The sequence below is a fragment of the Emydura macquarii genome, unplaced genomic scaffold (genome assembly GCF_026122565.2).
Source record: "Emydura macquarii macquarii isolate MOO-44397 ecotype Brisbane River unplaced genomic scaffold, CSIRO-AGI_Emac_v2 contig_383, whole genome shotgun sequence".
NCBI lineage: Eukaryota > Metazoa > Chordata > Testudines > Chelidae > Emydura > Emydura macquarii.
In genome coordinates, this window is record NW_027130520.1 from 12,596,150 (window position 1) to 12,616,736 (window position 20,587).

At 42.3% G+C, this 20,587-nt stretch overlaps 1 protein-coding gene across 2 annotated transcripts in view; it reads left to right on the plus strand.

Annotated features, from left to right (window-relative positions):
- The first annotated feature begins 5,421 nt into the window (after window positions 1-5,421).
- Window positions 5,422-20,587, plus strand: part of EBAG9 (estrogen receptor binding site associated antigen 9) — a 36,853-nt gene continuing 21,687 nt past the window's right edge. Inside the window, exon 1 of one of the 2 annotated variants that reach the window (XM_067537400.1) lies at window positions 5,422-5,648. In XM_067537400.1, the coding sequence (XP_067393501.1) occupies window positions 5,524-5,648 (125 nt within the window). In that variant the 5' untranslated portion in view covers window positions 5,422-5,523. The remainder of the gene's footprint in view (window positions 5,649-20,587) is intronic. The other variant, XM_067537401.1, reaches the window with a different exon arrangement.

Here is a 20,587-nt window from a genome sequence, read left to right on the forward strand (position 1 = left end):
AAAGAATAAAGAGAGGAGATGCCCCAACTTATTCCTCCTCTCTCTCTATCCATTGTATCCACAACACCAGACAACAAAGGAATCAGCTTTGGACTGGGGGAGGGGAGGAACCTGACTGAAAGGTTCAGCCAGTAAAACTGCTAAAATACATGGTGAGACACACCTTTGCTTTGAATTCACTCTAGCTTGTTAAGTTAGGCATTAGTTGAAATTCTTTTATTTTCTTGTAACCATTTCTGAATGTTATGCTTCATTACTTATAAATCACTTAACATCTATCTTTTGTAGTTAATAAACTTGTTTTATCTAAACCAGCATATGAGCTTGTATTGTCCAGGAGAGTGCTTGGCAATACAAAATGCACATTTCTGAGGGAAAGTCTGGGATTGGGAAGTTGCTGGTGTTACTCTGCAGTGTCTTCAAGGGTGGCTGGCTGTAGCACACTTGCAGTTCTGGAGGCTGTGTGAGACAGACCAGGAGTGGTAGCTCTCAGGAAAGCAGTGTAAAAGGCACGCCAGGTTGGAGAACTGAAGGAACTCAGCTGTTCATTGGTCCAGACTGTACTCTGGGTAAATGTCTCGCTGATGAGGCTGGAGACTTACATGGTATCACGACACTTGGTAAGGGTACCGACAAAGGAGTCCAAGTCAATGGTATCAGTCTTCTGTGTTTGATGCCATCCCCCGCCAACAGTACCAAGGTCTTCCCGGAGGCCTGTTTAGCCTTAAAGCCACGTTTTCTTACCTCCCCCATATTGGGAGAGCTTCCCCCTCTATGGCACTGAGCGTCAAAGACCTCTCAGAGGACGTAGAACTGGCTGGAGACAGAGGTCTTTTTGAGGGAGAATCTGTGGGAGGGGAACTAGATCTCCTCTCCTGGGAGGATTTGGAGAGGGCTCTGAGGATCTCTCCTTCCTAGAAGAATGTTGCACCGAGATGGAAAGAGGCACTAGAAACTACCGGAAACTGATATCCAGGTGGGCCCTGATCTGAGAGATACAAGATGTATAGCTATGAGAAACAGCATGAAGTTACTGAAAGTAAATTTGAATCTGAATGTCATCAAAACAAACAAAAAAAAAAAACCCCAATAACTTTCTGCCAGTGGACAATCTTCTGAATTAAGTGATAAAAGTCCTATTGCTTTAAACATATAAAAGTGGCACTGCATAAAGCACTAGAAATCCTGCAGAGGGACGGTGTAGGTGTTTTAATTGGTATTTTCCAGCTCTAAGGTCTATGACACTCAAACCTAAATGTAAAGAAATTTCATTCCCTGACGAACTTGAGTTGTTTGTTGCAATTGTAGTACAGTTGCTAAGGCCTGGGAAATATCAGAAGACTTCTCCTTGGGAAGACTTCCACCACTGTTGTTTACCAAATGATCAAAATGAACTTTCCTTCTTAAAAATAGTATTTTAATGGTGTTTTTGAACAGATGCTTCTTTGTAGATACTAATAGATGTTCCTCATCTTTACCTATTTTTTTCCTTTTAGAAATGAAAATGTTATGATTGTGGTACTCTACATTTGAAGTTCTGTTTTTTTGGGTTTTTTTAATTCATGATGGCAGTTATTCCATATTACAGACCTGTCAAAACTTCCTGGATTTTTCATCATTATGACAATCATAGAGCAGCCTGTGTTTTAAAATGAGGGTGTACCATTCTACCTATGCATTTATATAATATGAGTGTTAGTCTGCATATTTTTCAAATGTTAATTTATCCACAATGAACGATTCCCCATAAGTATATACAACCCCTTTAAGCATTACAATCTGCGTATTTTACAAACAAGTATTACTGGCTATGCCCATAGCCCCAGTAATTCTTAAGTTGTCATGCTTGCTGTTTGGCTGTTCATTTAGCATGCCCACATTTATATTGATCTGTAAACTCTCAGAAATAACAAAGTATATGTGCGCACATAGATTTGTTTTTCTTATTTCTGTTTCCCAAGATAGAAAGCTAGATTGTAGGTCATGTGGCTTTTCTGTATTAACTGTTTAAAAAAAAAAAAAAAAAAAAAAAAAAAAACTTTTTAAAAGTAACCTTCTACACGTACCTCTCTGCACTTTGCTAAAGTTCAGGTTCTATCAGGAGAGCTCTTCTCTTTAGTTTCTTCCACAAACTTTCCATGGTATAGTGACCAGATGTCCTGATCTTATAGAGATAGTCCCGATATTCAGGGCTTTTCCTTACATAGGCACCTATTACTCCCCACCTCCTGTCTCAATTTTTCATACTTGTAATCTGATCACCCTACTGTGGTAGCTTGTTTCAGTAGCAATAAATGTTGGTGATTATTCTATATAAAGGCTTGTCTAGACAGAGTTAGTATGCAAAAAGCTGAAGTGTAAACCTACAATCCAGTAGCATGCCACTGGCTAACTGTCCTCATAGACCCTGAGGCTGCACACTCAAGTTCCCTAGTGAGCTTTGATCTACTCCCGTTTAAAACAGGAGTAGGTCAATGCACTGTAGATTTATATGACAACTGGCCACACACTAATTCTCCAACTAGGCAAGCCCTAAATGTCATCTGACATGTAGCTTAGCTCTAGTTATACTTCACAGTTGCTGTAGAGTTAGAGAAGATGGAATTCTTTCAATTTACTTCGATAGACCTTCAGCGAAGCACTCTACAGAGCTCTTGTTATGCTCTCATCCAAAGTTCTTGCTCTAATTTAAGAGCAGTCAGGAAAATTTGAAGGAGTTACGTTACTTCATTTCAAGAGAGAAAGAGTAGATATGCATAGTATTAATACATAAAATAAATTAAGTGAGACTACTCTTACTAAAGGGATAGGGATTAGCAAAAACAAAAAGACACTACTTTGTATTTCTTAGACAGTTTCTCTCTTTATATGTGTTATCTTTTGTTTTTAAAAGGTTGTGTTTAAATTTCTGTCTGAGCCCTGTTTCATCACAGTGTGTAAATACTTTAACACTAAGTATGTGCTTCAGTTCATCCCTATTTATCAAAGCATTTAAGCATGTCATGGAATTCAAAGGACAGCCGTGATGGAAAATGCCCACAGTTCCATTCCTGCACTGTACTAAAATTTAGGAATTTCAACATAATAAATGTAAATCTAGATGCCTACAGCCAAGTGGATTAGCTAAATGTGGAAGTTGTTTAGTGAAAAATTTCCTCAAAAAAGCAATTGGTGCAAGAGAAAATATTAATCACCATTTGCCTACAAACTAGCACGTCCACAGAGTGGAAAATCGTTAGCAGAATTTCTATACAACAGACATATACATACTTGATTAGCAGAGAGGACACACAACAAAGGATGGCAAATACCTTTGCAATGTAATCACATAACAAATATATAAAAGCAGCACAAGACAATTATTTCAGTTAAAAAAACAAAGTTAAATAGAATTTGCTTACTGTCCAGAAGAAGCTACAATGATTAAACAAATAGTGCCTTATTCATATAAACTAATTATAGCTATTAGTTAGTGGAAACATCTGGAAACAGTTGCTAAAGATACCCTATAGCTGTGTTTAAGCAAGAAAATGCAGCTGAGATATAAAAAACAGAATAAAAGTTCCACATAATTTCATGGTAGGTTTTACAGATATTCATGGCATCAAATTTCTCTGTCACGAGGTGAGGTAGGGAAATTAGGCTCAGACCTCTTCTGCCTAGTTTTTCAACTTCAGGGTGAGGGGGTAGTGGTTAGGTCAGGTGACCAGGCATCATGTGATCGTAGTCTTGAGGTGGGTAGGGGAAAGTAGTGCTTTCTATAAAACCATAGCTTGCTCCATTTAGCTGTAGCAAGAGATGGAGCTATGGAGATGACAGGCTTCTGTGATGAGGATGGTAACCAACCCTGGATCAACTGAACTGGAGCCACCTGCAGTAGACAACCAGGAGCAAAAACCCTTAAGAGATGAAATAGCCTTGAGGAAGGGTATTTGTAGAGCGAAGTAGCCTGCACTAGACAGTGCAACTGGGTGTTGAAGGGAGTTGATACTTGTGCTTATTTAAGACACAGGACTGGGACTTCCAGTGAGGGTGGAAGATAGTCCAAGGCCCCTTCTACTGGACTGCTACACCAAGAAGAGGAGCAATAGAGTATGGTGCCCTGTGACAGCATATTTGATTGAATACAAGACTGACAAGAATACTGCTGAACATCTGTTTTGTTGAACTGTGTTTTAATACCCTAGATCAGGGAAGGGATATTTATCTAACTTGCATCCATACGGGATGGATGTGAGACAGCAGCAGGCTCTATTGCTGGATGAGGTGAGACGGTTACAGGAATCTACTGCAGAAATTTGTTTCTGATTAGCGTAATTTTTAGTGACTTCCTATTTATTCCTAACTGGTGATGGGAAATGGCTAGCAGGCAGGATGGGAACACGCTTATATTTTTATGTAAGTTTACACAAACACACTCTCACTTACAGGTAAACCTATAAGAATCTAGGTTTACACCCTTATTTTTCTCAGCTAAGGCCTGATTGAAAAGTATTTTGAGTATGAATTTAGCTGGGCTGGTTAGGAGTCCCGTCCCGTCCCCCCAAATCAAAGCTGTACAAGCCCCAGAACGGGGACAGCTGTACAGCACTATAAAATAGACTTACACGGGTCCTGCAGTTTCCTTAAAGGGAGGACGAGCTACCCCGGGGCGGACCCAGCACCGCGACACAAGCGCTCACACGAGGGAGCTGCGCTGCTCTAACTGCGCCAGTTCGGTTCACACGGGACAGCTCAGCTGCGCGCAGCCGGTGGCGGCCAAGCCCGGGTTGGCGGTGACGGGCAGTGGAGAGGAAACTACCGCACACCCGGGGCACAACAGCGAACCGGGATGAACGAGCCCGAGCGGTGCCGGCCTGTCGCGGTCACGGTGCTGCCCAGCGTGAGGATGAACACGCTGCCTGCGTCCCAACCAGGCTCCCGCCGCCGCCGCGCGGTTTGAAGTTGTAGCCTCCGGCCCCCACCAGCCCAGTCCGCGTAGGACTGGGAGCGACAAGGCGTCTGCTCCGCCGCGCCAGCCCTACGGCCCGGCAGTGCCCGCTGCTGGCCGGGCCCTGGTCCCGGCCCCGTTCGCGTTCCCGGCTAGGCTGTCAGAGAGGCGCCGCGGGGGACTGACCAGCCCAAGTTCGCCCCGCCCTTCTGCCTCCTCGCGGGAGGCGCCCCTGGCGGCAGCACGCGCCCGCCGCCCCGGCAGTCCAGGAGTGCAGATAGTCCCTGGCACTGCGCTGGGCAGTGGGCGGTGCGCATCAGGCCGGCTCCGGCCCGGCTCGGCCGCGACTCGCTGTCCCCAGAGTGGGAGGGGACAAAGCGGGGAGGGCCTCACGGGGAGTCCTCCAATACCAGTCACTGCCCCGCCCCTTTCTCTACGCAATGTCCCCGCCTTCAGCTCGCGCCGGTTGGGGGAGACAGGGGAAGGGGCGTGGCCGGAAGGGGCGGGACAGTCTCCCTGGTGACTGACAGGAGGCCGAGGTGGTGGGCGCTGGGGGCCATGGCGGCGGCGCAGGAGCGCGCGCCTAGCTTTGAATGAGGGGCGCTCGCGCTCGCGCTCGGCGAGGAAAGCGGCTCTGGGTGCGGCAGCGCACTCTTCCCTCGGCTCCGGCCAGCTGGCGACCCCGGCGCCTTCCGGAGGCCCCTCCCCTCCTGGGCAGGTGAGTGAGAGAGCGCGCTGCGCGCGCAGCCCGTGTTGCCCCTCCACCCTCCCGGACCCCGTTCCGTCCTCACTCGCTCGGGCTCTACTTCCGGGTCCGGCGGCCTGGGCGCAGGGCTCTCGTGACCCGTTCAGCCCCTAGGCCTGCTCCTTTTAGGGGGCGGGGCGGAGCCGTTACTAGCCCTTCCCCTTAACAGCTATTCGGGGACGGCTCCAGGCGTCCCGACCTAGTCCTGACTGTGCCATGTGCTGGCCTGGGGGGAGCAGGCCGGGGAGCTCCCTCCCCCTCACGCCCCCGTTCAGCATCTCTAGTGCCAGCTGCCCAGCACAGCGTGGGGAATGGGGCAGACCCCCTGGGCCAAGCACGACCCCGTGGGCACCCATAGAGCCATGGCCCCGGGCTAGGTTGGCTGGTCACTGGCCGGGAGCCTTGTGCGGGGATCGAGGGGAGCATGTGACCTCGAGGTGTTAGTTACCACCCCTGTTTGTTCGTGAGTGCCTTTATTTCTGCCCATTGGGCTTTGTTCTTGTCCCCTTCCCTGTGCCATCCACAAACGCTGGCGTCCGTTGCAGAGTGAATGTTGACTTTACACACCAGCTAATTGAAGGGGGATAAGAGGGACCGCGCCCCTCTCACAGCTGTTGTTTCGGACTGTCTCTATGTAGATTTAGGAAGACAGCTCTTTTTTCATGTACATTCATTTCCTGTTTCGTAGGTTTCCTTCACAACCACATCAGCTGGAGAATTTAATATATTTACTGGTTTAAAGAAGGCTTCAATTACAGAGGGTCTGCATATGGGGCCCCAGGGCTCAAGTGACCCAATCTGGCTTGTGGGCTGGGTGTTTGATACTACACTTCTGTAGAACCATAGAACTGTAGGGTTGGAAGGGATCTCAAGAGGTCATCATGTCTAACCCCACTATACTGAGGCACGATCAAAGGTAGACTGTCCCTGATGAATGTTTGTCCAAACTGGTCATAGAAACTTTTAGTGGTGGGAATTCCACAATCTCCCTAGGAAGCTTAACTACAGTTATAATTAGGAAGATTTTCCTAATATCTAACCCAAACCTCCCTTACTACAGATTAAGCTAATTACTACTTGTCCCAACTTCAGTGGACATGAAGGACAGTTGATCACCATCCTCTTAAAAAGAACCTTTAACATATTTGAAGTCGTTATCAATTTCAGCCCTCAGCCTTTTTTTCCTCAAAATTAAATATGGCTAGTTTTTTTTAACCTTGCCTTAGCGGTCAGGTTTTCTAAATCTTACTGTTTGTGCTGCTCTCCTCTGAACTCTCCAGCTGTCCACAACTTTTGTAAAAGTGTGGTGCCTGGTACTGGATACTATATCTGAGGTCTCACCAGCACTGAGCAGAGTTGAATAAATACTTCCCAGGTCTTACATACTGCACTCCTGTTAATATACCTCCAAGATACTAACCTTTTTTGCAACAGCATCATATTGTTAACTCATGTTAAATTTGTTATCCCCTATAATCACCAGAGCTTTTTCTATCTAGACAGTTATTCCCCCTTTTGCATTTCTGCATTTGATTTTTTTCCTTCCTAATTATAGTATTTTGCACTTGTCTTTGTTGAATTTCATCTTATTGATTACAGCTAATTATCTAATTTGAGGCTATTTGAATTCTGATCCTGTCCTCCAAAGTGCTTAAAACCCAGATTACTGTCATCTGCAAATTTTATAAGCATTCTCTCCACTCCATCATCAAAGTAATTAACAAAAATATTGAATAGTACCAGACTCAGGACTGATGCCTGTATGACCACCCACTAGCTACATCTGCCCTGTTTGACAGCAAAACATTGATAACTATGTTTTTGAGTATGGTCTTTTAACCAGTTGTGCACCTATAAGAATGGCCATACCAAGAGTCCATTTAGCTCAGTGTCCTGTCTTGTGACTGTGGCCAATGGAAGATGCTTCAGAGGGAATGAACAGAACAGGGCAATTATCAAGTGATCCATCTCCTGTCATTCAGTCCCAGCATCTGGCAGTCAGAGGTTTAGGGACACCCAGCACATGGGGTTGTGTCCCTGACCATCTTGGCTAATAGCTATTGATGGACCTATTCTCCAGAATGTATCTAATTCTTTTTGGAGCCTGGTTATACACAAAATCCCCTAGCAATGAGTTCCACAGGTTGACTGTGTGTTGTGTGATGAAGTACTTCCTTTTGTTTGTTTTTAACCTGCTGCCTATTAATTTCATTGGATGATCCCTGGTTCTTGTGTTATGTGAAGGGGTGAAAAGTACTTTGTTATTCATTTTCTCACACCATTCATGATTTTATAGACCTGACTTAGTCGTCTCTTTCCCCAGATGAATAGTCCCATTCTTTTTAATCTCTCCTTCTACAGAAGCTGTTCCATACCCTTGATCATTTTTGTTGCCCTTCTCTGTACCTGTTCTGTTTCTAATATATGTTTTTGTTTTTTTTTTTTTTTTTTTTTTTGCAATGAGGGGACCTGAACTGCATGCAGCATTCAAGGTGTGGGCATACCATAGCTTTATATAGTGACATTACGATATTTTCTTTGTTATTATCCATCCCTTTCCTAATGGTTCCTAACATTATTAGCTTTTTTGACTGCCTCTGCACATTGAGCAGATCTGTTCAGAGAACTGTCCACAATGACTCCAAGATCTCTTTCCTGAGTGGTACCAGCTAATTTAGATCCTATCGTTTTGTATATACGGTTGGGATTATGTTATCCAATGTGCATTATTTTGTATTTATCAACACTGATTTTCACCTGCCATTTTGTTGTCCATTCACCCAGTTGTGTGAGATTCCTTTGTAATTCTTTTTAGTCTGCTTTGGACTTACTTAACCTGAATAATTTTGTATCATCTGCAAATTTTGCCACCTCGCCATTTACCCCTTTTTCCAGATCATTTATGAATATGTTGAACAGTACTGGTCCTAGTACAGATCCCTCGAGGAGGCTGGTATTTACCTGTTTCCACTGTGAAAACGGACCATTTGACCATTTATTCCTACCCTTTTGTTTCTTGTCTTTTAACCAGTTACTGAATCACGAGAGGACCGTCCCTCTTATACCTTAAAGTGCTTAAAGTGCTTACTTTGCTTAAGAGCCTTTGGTGAGGGACCTAGTCAAAAACTTTCTGAATTCTAGACCACATTTTTGTAGTTCCCTCATGAGAATGTCTTTTGGAACAGTGTCAAAAGCCTTACTAAAATCAAGATAAATCAAATCTACAGCTTCCCCACTTCTACTAGGCCAGTTACCTTGTCAAAGAAGGAAATGATTTGATGTGGCATGATCTGTTCCTGACAAATTAATGTTGGCTGTTATTTATCACCCTAATATCCTCTAGGTGGATACAAATCGATTGCTTAATAATTTGATCAAGTATTTTTCAGGTATTGAAGTTAGGCTAACTGGTTGTACTTCCCTGGGTTGTTTTGGTTCCCCTTTTTAAAAGTAGGTTCTAGGTTTTCCCTTGTCCAGTCCTCTGAAACCTCATATGTTCTCTATGAGTTCTTATGGATGAATTTTTCAGCTAGTTCTTTAAATACCTCAAGGTGAATTTTGTCAGCCCATGCTGACTTGAATACATCTAATTTACCTAAATGTTCTTTAGTCCATTCCTTCACTATTATGATTTGTGTTTCTTTTCCCTTGTTGTTAATATTAATTGTGTTGAGTATCTTGTCACTATGAACTTTTTTGGTGAAGAAGGAAGCAAAATAGGAATTAAACACTTCAGGCTTCTTGCTGTCAACTGTTACTAGCTCTCCTTCCCCACTAAGCAGCGTACCAACACTTTTTTTCATCTTTCTCTTGTTCCTAATGCATTCATAGAACCTCTTCCTATTGCCTTTTATGTCCCTGGCTATATGTAACTCATTTTGTCCCTTAGCCTTTCTGATTTTGTGCTTACATTCTTGCACTATTCTTTTGTAGTCACCGGTAGCAGTTTGTCCATGTTTCTACTTTTTGTAGGCCTTTTTTTTTATTTTAGGCAATTAAAGAGCCCCCGGTACAGCCATATTAGTCTCATACTATTCTTCCTTTGCATTGGGATAGCATGCTGTTGTGCTTCTTGCATTGTCTCTGTCAGAAACTGCCAGCTCTCCTGAATTCCTTTTTCCCATGGGACCTTACATATCAGTTCTCTGAGTTTGTTAAAGTTTGCTTTTTTTAATTCCATTTTCTAATTCTGCTGCTCACTCCTTCCTTTCCTTAGAATTCTGAAGTCTGTCATTTCGTGATCACTTTCACCCAAGTTTCCTTCCATCTTCAGATCTACAATCACTTATTAGTCAAAATTAAGTCTAAAATGGCTGTCCTCTTGGTTATGTCCTCCATCTTCTGAAATAAAAAGTTGTCCCCAATACATTCTAAGAACTTATTCAAGATTTTGTGTTTTGCCATATTATTTTTCCAACAGATGTTTGGGTATCTGAAGTCTCCTATTACTACCAGCTCTTGTGTTGTGGATATTTCTGGTATTTGTTTTAGAAATTCCTCATCCAACTCCTCCTCTAGATCTGGAGTTCTATAGTACAGTGTTTCTCAACGACTGATCCATGGACCAGCACCGGTCCCTGAGATCTCCCTGACACAGTATAGGAAGCCGGTCCGTGGTATCTAAAAGGTTGAGAAACACTGCTATAGTAGACCCCTACCATGCTGTTTTTCCCCCTTCTGGCTTTACCGAGAGACTTTCAACTGCTCTGCTCTCACCTTCTTGGATTATTGATGTATAATGCAGCAGCTCTTCCATTTTTTCTCTGTCTGTCCTTCTTCAACAAGCAATACCCCTCTATATCAATATTCCCATCATGAAGCTGTGCTGTTGTTCTGAAAAATGATGGACTTCTATATAGGATGCTGTTGCAGTTATAGACTGGGATTTCATGTGGCTCTGATATGTTGTGAATAATAATACTTAGAAATGATCTGGCATTTTCTATCCAAAGATCTTCAGGTGCTTAAAAATATCAATACATTTATTTTGCCAGATTTTTGTTTGTTTTGTTTTGTTTTTGTTTTAAAGAGAGAGAATCTAAGGTAACTATTACTTTTTTTAGATGGTCCAGTGACGTACCACTTATTTATTTTTAAAAATATTTTTTTTCTTCTAGATTGTCAATATAATTAGCACTGTACAAGATAACAGTTCCTCTCGTAGAATTTTTACACTGTTCAGCAATCAAAAATAGCAGACAGAAGGGAAGTTGTGATGCTTTGGGGTTTCATCCAGACCAGTAAGGGATTGTGTTACTACCTGCACTACACCCAAAACTGTGTAGCTTTGACTCAGAGTTCTGGCACCAGCAGTATTCTCACAGTACAATGGCCTCACACTGTCGTCCACCAGCCTGGTTACTTCTTGTCGGGTGAAACCAACAGCCATTCCAATCCCAAGGCTCCCCAAAATCACTTCCCTTACAGTGTCTAGTCCTCCTCACTGGACCCTCACAGTTCTCAAGTTCACTGCCTTCGAAGAGACAGAATACACACTGCCCTGTTAGTTTGACTGGAGATTCACGCTTCAGCTTCATACACAGCAGTGAGATGGCTTTGTAATAAAATAATTTTTTTTAAAAGTTTTATTAACAAAGAACACTGGTTTAAGTGATTTCAAGTGAGAATGAAAGAGATAGGAAAAGTTGCAAATAAAACAAACCATATGCTTTCTAGTGACTAAAACTTAATTCTAGCAATTTAAAATCTCTGCCTAAGCAGTTTCCTTACTTACGTCAAGTTATCAGCATCCTTAGTCCTCCAGACCACGAGACCCAGCTTTCATAAGCTTGAAGGGTGCTGTCCCCTCAGTGATGGATACCAAAATGGCCTTTTGCCTCTGTTTATATCTTCCTAAAGTATATTGTGCCTCTTTCAAGAGGCATGCTGCGGGTACAATCTCCATCACCCATCTGAGTTTAAGTGATCATCCTCCCCCACTTGTTTGCCTGATGGCTTTGTTTACCTTACCTGTAAATGTGCTTTTCATTTTCTTTGGTCGCACCTTCCTTAATTTACATTGGAGACACAGTCAGGCCTGTGAAACAATATTCCTTTGTCTAGGACAGGCTGGGCTTAGTCTGCCAAACATATTTTAGGAACATATTTCCAGCACACATCTATAATTCTTTATACACCGCCTGTACATATATTACACAATAATAATGAATAGCATGTTACCTGTTTGCATAAGACACCTTATGTGACATCTTTTACATACAGATTATGAGAACAACAAATTAAGGCAATGAGAGTCAGGCCTGATGAGAGTTATGGTAAGGTAGGCTGTCTGCCATTTGGCACTGAGGAGCTTTTCTGGGTCACAGAAGTATCTTTTCCCCATTTTCCAGATGGGGAAATTGAAACCGAGAATTTAAATGAGTAATCCAGGATGACTTTGGCAGAGGCTGGAACAGAGCCCTCGTCTCTTGCATCCAGGGATAATCAATAGGTGGACCATGGGCCAAATCCAGACTACCAGATGCTTTTGAACAGACCCCAAAATCTTTTTATTCACTTGTTATTACTTTAATTATTTTCTTTGGAGTCTGGACATTGACTATACCTTGACCAAGAAATGTGGACCTTAACAAAAGATAGACTACCTCTGCTTGAGTCCAAGTCCTGTGCCCAAAGAGTTTCCTCTTGAGTATTGCAAAGTAAGTTACACCTATGGACATGAATTGTTGCATTATGTTACAAGGTGATGAGGATTGTAAATTGCTGTGTTGTGATACTGCATTACAACGTCATGACATGAATGAATATATCTTGTATGTCAGTTTTCAAAAGACAGTAGAGTACAGAAAATGAATTATGAAAGAGAGATATTTGTCCATTGGTTGGGTTCCAATGTCTTGCTCTATTCTAATTTCTACTGTCCTGCTGTGTGTCCTTGAATAAATTATTTAGGGCCTCTTCTTCAGAAGGTGCTTCATGTCCTCAATGCCCTGTAGTCAGAAATATGTATGTTGAATATGAATAGTTGAATTTTTTCCTTCTTTTAATGTTCATTACCTTGCATTTGTCAACAATGAATTTTATTTAACGCCATATTTATTAATAATCAAAACAATGATATAGAATATGCATAATATAATCTTGTTGACTGTGAAGTTATACTTTCATATGTATAACATTTTACACCTAAATAGAGCTGTTGCTTAGCTTAGGTAGTTTTCTTTTGGATAATTAGTCACGCTTTAGTCAGCCGCTTTGTACTTGTCTCCAGCATTTAGAGCAGCCACAGGAGAAGGTATACAATTATGGTGACTTTTTAAACAGTTAGTAGAATAATGCCTAGGAATTCTAAAGTGCTTGACAAATATTAATTAAGCTTCCCAGGTAGATAGGTAGATGCAACCATAATAGCTGTGACTTGATTCACTCTCAGGATTGCTCTGCCTCATCCTTGGAATAATGTAGAAGTGCACATGGTAAGAAGTGCTTGTTCTGAGCAGCCATATGTTCAACATCTGGTAATTCCTTTCCTATCTGGTGACTTCCTTTAATTAACCAGATATGTATTACAGCAGCTAGGTGAAGGGGCCAATAAATATAGTTAACTGAGAGAAATTGGGCTTGGAAAATTTGCTTGCAACTATTAGCCAGGGTGAAAAGTAAGTGTGATGTCATCACTCCTAAGCCACTTCCCCTGCAACTTAAGTAAAGTTCCAGAGGGGTAGTTGTGTTAGTCTGTATACAACAAAAACAACAAGAGTCCTGTAGCACCTTAAAGACTAACAAATTTCTGCGGGCATAAGCTTTCTTGGGCTGCAACCCACTTCATCAGATGCATCCACAAAAGCTTATGCCCGTAGGAATTTGTTAGTCTTTAAGGTGCTACAGTACTCCTTGTTGTTTTAACTTAAGTAAAGAAACTGTTTTGACCAATTTTTTGTACTGTATTTACTTGTCAATGACCTTTCTATTAATGTTTATTTATTAGATGTAACTTTGCTTCTTCCACTGATATTGTGGCATCTTTCCCCTCCTCGCTCCCTTTCTCTCCTTTCCTGCATAGGTCAGGATGTATCTTTTCCTCTGCTGTCTTCACTGTCGTCTTTTCTCTTACTTTGCCTTTTGCCCCATATTTATGTACTATCTGTACAGTGTGTTCTCTCCATTCTTCCTTCAGCTTATTCACTTAATACTATATTTTTCTAATTTATTCCATCAGTCCTTGCGCAATTAACATCTAGTGACGTTCCTCCCCAGACACCTGCTGTAACATTCAGAGGACTAAACCTACTAGCCCAGTGGCTTCCGAAGTGACTATATTTGGCTGGTCATGTTCTGCTGGCTCTCCTTGTTTCCAGCTAATAACTGACAGTAAAAGAAGCCTAACATATCAAATGTTTCCTAATACTGCTTTGCTATGTAAGCAATTGATGTAGTTACCTCTGTGTGCTATATGATCACCAATGGGAGGAGAGGTGGCCCAAGTGATCATGAATGGAGAAAGGTGATATAAAATAGTCTATTAAGGTGTGGATCATACTGTGAAAGTTTTTGAGAATCCCTGTAATAGCTGTTGACCAATATAAAATATATGGGAGCCAATGGCTCGATGGGAGCTATTATTTGTATTACAACAGTACTTAACAGCCCCAACTGAAATTTGGGCTTCAGTGTGCTATGTGCCATACATACACATAGTAAAGAGACAGACCCTGTCCCAAAAAATTTCTAATCTAAATAGACAAGACAGACAAAGAGTTGGGAAATCATATCCCCGCTTTTACAGATGAGGAACCCAGGCACAAAGATTAAGTGGCTTACCCAAGATTACACAAGAAAACTGACAAAGATGGGAACTAAACCAAGACCTCTTAAGTCCCAGTCCAGTGCACTAACCACAAGATCAATTCTCTTCATTTCTCCCACTGCTACAAAGCAATGTTAAGGTACTAGGATTCCCCTATCATTGGACAGCATCATGTTATTGCTCTGTCTCTGTGCCAGCCCCTATCTAGTAGGTGTCTGATAAACTTGAAGTCTCTCTCAGTTGCTGGAAAGATATTACATAAAAACCAAGTTTGGGTTCAAGTTAGGAAACATCAAAGTTAATGTTGCTTGTGCATATGAATCCATAGAACAATTTCAAAAGGGAAGAATTTCCATTGTCATACTGCAAGAAAATGCATCAAACAATTAGTTGAAAGGAAATTCTATAAATAACACTTAGCTTTTAATACCTGCTGTTTTTCCATCTACACAAACGTATTGGCAATCAGCCTCCCCACCAAGAGCAACAAAGAGAGCATTTCCCTGTTGTTTGCTCCTGCAGACTAACTCTACCTGAATAGGATGCCTGACTCAAGTTCTAGCTCTTACTAATCAAATATAACCCCAGGAGTCAGCTTTGTTATACAAAAATGTACTATAGTGCTTGGTGATAGCGAGGGACTTGCTTGCAGGACTGTAGAACCTCAAAGATACGAATACCTCGGGAATGGAGGTTGTTTGTAACTCTGAAATGTTTGTAACTCTGAACAAAACATAATGGGGCAGTACCCTGCAGTCAGTTTCTTCCAGTGTCTGGGAGAGATCTCTGCAAAAGTGGTACCTAGCAGCATTGCCTGATTTGCAAGCAGCTCCCTGCCCTATTCCTGTTTCTTGCCTTTGGGCTGAACTGGGGAGGCCTGCCCTGCACCCTTGGCACTACCAGTCCCAGCCCTTCAGCTGCTTCTCCCCAGGGCTTGGCCTGCTCTGTGCACTGTCTGCTGTGCTCCAGAGGCAGCATGTGGCAACGGATTGGCGCCAGCCCGCTGCCAGCGCCGCTCCCTCCTCTGTCCCTTGCACTCCCAGAGGTGCAGCCTCAACCCAGGAGTGCAGCCATAGGCAAAGCTTGGGCCACATCGGTGCACAGGCTAAGGCCCTTTAAAACACCTCCAGAGCGCAGCCTCTGACTCCCACTCCAGGCCAGGGTTTGGCTGCAACAGCAGCAGCTCTCAGCAACTTGGTCTTTCCCAGGCTTTTGTCCCCCTCCTGAGGGGGAGAGAGGATGCTTCTGCTCTGCATGTGGCAGTCAGGCTGCCTTGGGCTGGTTGCAGAGGCTCACAGCAGTGCCTGTGAACCTCAACATCTTCACCTTCTACCTGTAAGTGGCTGTCCCTCATATGGCAAGTGGAGTTGGGGACAGGAAACCCAGATGTGCCGACCTTTAAGATGCAATACAGGCACAATATAGTATTTGCTTTTTTTATTTTATTTTATTTTTTTCTTTTGCCTCCATTGCTGCCTGATTGCTTACTTCCGGTTTCACATGGTGTTCGGTTGACTGGTTCGTTCATAACTCTCATGTTCGTATCTTTGAGGTTCTACTGTAATCGGCGGTGTAAAGTCACTGTCAGAAATACCGTTTTAGTGTTTCTACTCATGTTAGAATTTGCTTTCCTGCAGTAATAATAATTATCTTTCTGTTGTTGGAGAACTCTTGCATTGGTTTGGCTCATACAGCTACTGAGGAATGGAGGTTATTGTAACGAGGAATGGTGATTTGGAGTGAAGAGTGAAAGGATAAAAGAGGGAAACATAATAATATTACGGTCTTCTATTTTCAGTGGCTGATTTGAAACATGATCAGCTCTGCCACAACTGTTGTCTTTGTGTCGTGGCAGTGCTCCCAGCCTCTACTTTCAAGCAAGAAGTTCTGCAAAGGCAGTGTATGGCTGTACAAAAAGGCTCCCCTACAATTCTGAAATGTTAACATCACACGTTTTTGGGAAGGAAATAGAACAAGTAAATTAGGGACTGTGGAGGGAGAGAATAGCTAGTAAGGCTAGGGTTGCCACCCATTCGGGTTTTACCCGGACAGTCCAGTTTTAGGCTTCTGTGTCAGGGTGACATTTAGGGTTGCCTAGTCCGATTTCCCAGTCCCTTCTAAACTGTGGGTTTTTTGTTTTTTCTTTTGTTTTTTTTTTTTTGGGGGGGGAGGCTGGAGCGGACCTAAATAGAGCCATATAATATTCCCTAGGTAGTGATGGTAGGGAGTTGTAGGTGCATACCAATCCCACCCTCCACACATGAGTAATAATATTGAGGAGGGGTTAAAAGCAGAAATATCAGGTGTTATTAATAAAAAAAAATGCAATGATATTAACTAAATCTAAGCCTCTTAAGCAATGGCTGCACCCAACAGATCTGTTTTCTGTGTCATGTGCCCTGGGGATTGATGAAAATATCTGAAATTCTCAGTTATGGCAAGTTGGGGAGGCTGGTCAACCAGAGCTGCTTCAGTACCTTTCTGATGCTAAGTACTTCTTCCCCACTGGCCAATAGGACAGTAAATGTCAATAGACGGGAATGAAACAGGTTCTTAAATTAAAGTTTGTCAGTCAGGTAGAAGACAAACTATTTCTGTGATGGATCTCAGATGGGCATTTGTTCTTCATGGTTTTGATTTCAGGTAGAAGGTAGTTTCTAATTGTCATTTTTAAATTAGCAACTTCATAATAAATCATTGTATCTCTATAATCTATTTTCTGCTTTACCTCACTCAATAAAACTATTTCTATCATCCTTGTTACTTCTCTTATTCTTTCTCAATCATAATTTTTCCTCTTCTTTCAATACAGATTTCCCCTTTGTCCAGCACAAACTTCCACTCTCCTCAGACACTGATGGCACATTCTCCTGTCACTCAGCTTCTCTCGGGTTCTTTAAAGGCCCTAAAACTGCTTTTCCCAGCAGACAAGGGAAACATGCAGGGACAGTGCAGGAATGCATTCCATCCCTCCTCTCATGCTGTCTGGAGTATCTAACAACTGTGCGTGCCTATCTCAGGGCAGACAGACAGAAAACAAGGGCAGACGCTCCAGACTGGTAGTATATTTTATTAGTAGATTTCACCAAGCCAGTAACAAATGTGCACTCTTGGATCACTATACCAGTCTTACCATGGAGCCACAGACAGTCCCCGGAAGCACTCCAGCTTATTTTGTCATCCAGACAAAGTGGACTGAATTATTGAGAGGTTAAACAGGTAAAATATAATAACAGGTGAGTCAAAGTTTGTAAATCCAAAATGATAGCATAGATATAGTAATCTCCTAGTTTCCCAAAAGTCTTCAGAGCTACCCAGAGTAATTCTGGAGATCTCCATCTTCCTGTTTAGTTATTCTACCCTGTTAGAATCCAAACAGTGCAGAGATACAGGACCATCCCTTGAATCAATATTTATAGCTTCTTTTCCAGAAAACAATCTGAACAGTGTCTTTACCCATGTGGGCTTTCCTTTGTTGATGGGTAGGAAATGCAGATCAAGTGTTTGAATTCCCATTGTTGTACACAATGGCCCTTGCTTTGACGTTAGCCCTACTCTTCATTCATATTTCTAAGGCTCCAATCGCATTTGAAGGGTGATTTAGTTACAGTGATTATATATTATAAGGTACTGACAGGCGTTTACATTATAGAAATAAATACGTGAAAACAATACAAGTAACATTCCATTAGTTTTCATGAAGTTTTAACACCTGAGTACACTCTTACATTTACACACCTTTGATCTAGTGTTATTTAATTACTGGGGCATATATACTTTAAAAGTAAACCATAGGATATAGACAAGCAAAACAATACAATTAACATCTCTTTTGATTTCTAGCAACACAATTTAATTGGCCAAAATACATATTAATACACTTAACACTTTGATATTCATACACAAGTGAATTGGCTCGTGGCTTTGGCATGAGCTGGTCTATCAGTGTCAACCTCCCTCAAAAACAATGGTGTTAAATGAGATGGAGGTGGTGCATCACCTCCCTTGATTGGAACATGACTCTTTTCCACAGGCCACCATTGAAGCAAAAGGCACTTTTTTTTTTTTCTGTTTTCCCTTTAGGATCTTTTGAGCTCTAGGACTGTGGTGACCCAGTCAATAGGGAAACAGACAAGTTCAGTATAGGGAGTTGAGATGAATCCTCTAAATGAGGTTTGAGGTTTTTGTTTCCTGTGCACCACTTCTCCTGTATTGCAGCTCACTAGTCTGACCTGTCTTTTGTTTGCACTTTACTGCTCCAGGTTTGCCCTTTTGCATTGGACAGGCCTTTTACCTAAGGGATTTGGTACTTCTGAATGTGTTTATGTTGTATCTCACGTGGTAACTTTATTGTTACTGTAGATTACAATCATCGTAAGTACAGTATTGGATCGTTTTACATAGTGCTGTGAGTCTAATAGACTTTCCTTGCATTCAAAGCTTTAATCTAGGAAAAGAGGCTTAAGTACTGTAACATAATTGAATTTCAACTGTCCTTTACTCTTTCATGGTTTGAAGAAGGCATCACAAGGCTTTTACCCTTCTTACCAGGAGTTGATTTACAGCAGAAAAGTTGTTAGTCTAACTGTATCTGAATGTTTTAGAAACTATTTATAGCTCAAATTCTCTGTTTGGTGTCATGTCACAGATCTAGTCAAGTGCCCCCTCTTGGCCACTCACCAGATTGAGTCCTGTGTGTTTTGAGCCCCTAAAGTCTGAGCCAAATTCAGGCACTGCCCCTGTTTTTGGGTCCTTGGGCACACTCTCAGTGTGCAGATCCTCTGTCTAGCATCCCTTCCTGAGAATTGAGACCTCACAGTCCAGTTGCTTAGACACTGTTACCAGTGCTGACCCCTCAGGCTCTTTTGTAGCTTCAATACACTTCCCCTCAGAACTCCAGCTGTGTGGGTGTTCTGGATCTACCTGTTTCCTCTTCAAGGGCATGTGATCGGTGTAACACACACTATACACGAGGACTCTAAATCACAATTTTTCTTACTTAGCTATATGAGAGATACACAGATCTATACAAAAATAGTAAATTCTGTATGTATTTCCCTGATTTACTTTCTTCACCAGTTCAAAGCATTCTGGGGCCATCCAGGGTCCTTCAGCTGCAGCACGTGGCTTGTTATTTCTATCATGGAGCCTCTCTTCTTCCCCCTCCTCCCACTAGTCAGCTTGCTTTGACCTTGGTTAATCACCACAGCTAAACCAAACCTCACCTGCAACAAAAGTATGCCTGTCTCTTCACACCTTTCCTGCCCCAAGCTACCTGTATGATTCCAAGTCCCTCAAGTTTGTGTCTCAATACCTGGTTCCTTTGTCCTGCTGCTGGTAATTTTCCACTTTCCAGATCTGAGCCCCATACAGACAACCTGAAGGAACTGGCTTCTACCCAGTCCAACCAACCTTAGTATACTACTGATGGTCAGACTACAATTGTTAATCTTAACTACTCTCCACTGTATCTAGACCGTGAGACATGCTTACAGACTTCCCAGCAGTGGTGGATATACATAGACAGAGAGGCATTCTGTGGCTGAACTTAAAAAAACAAAAACCCAAAACCAGCATCAGTGCAAAACCTCATTTCCCAAACATGAGTTTCTTTTTTACTTGACTAAAGAATATAGCACACTTCCAAAAGGATTAGTTATAAATGTTTCTGAGAGCCGTTGTACTAATTTCAATAGAATAACTGGCCAAAGATGGTGTTATAACACAGTCACTGTCCAGTATTAAACAGTGTTAAATAAGGTTTGGTATACAGAGACTGCTTAGCACCATTGCAAACACACCATTAAAAATTCTTTTAACCTTTTATTAAAGATAAAGGGAAAAACGGTTAAAGTATTAAGGCTTTCATTTTAAGAACATCCCTTTTCCTGGAGAGAGTTTTTAGAATCTCCCCTGCTCCTTACATGGTATCAAACATGGTCATATCAGTTCTTCTGGGGAAAAGAGAAGAAGTTAGTTGAGATGGGCTGCAGCTGCTGCTGTTGTTGTTTTTGCTGTCCGATCCTGTTTCATCCCAGGTGGTGGTTGGGATTCAGCTGGAGTGGACAGAAGTGGCAGTGTCATCTGAGTCCCTCAGTAGTCTGGTCTGGTCAGGACCTATTCCAGGACTGGGATGACGAATACC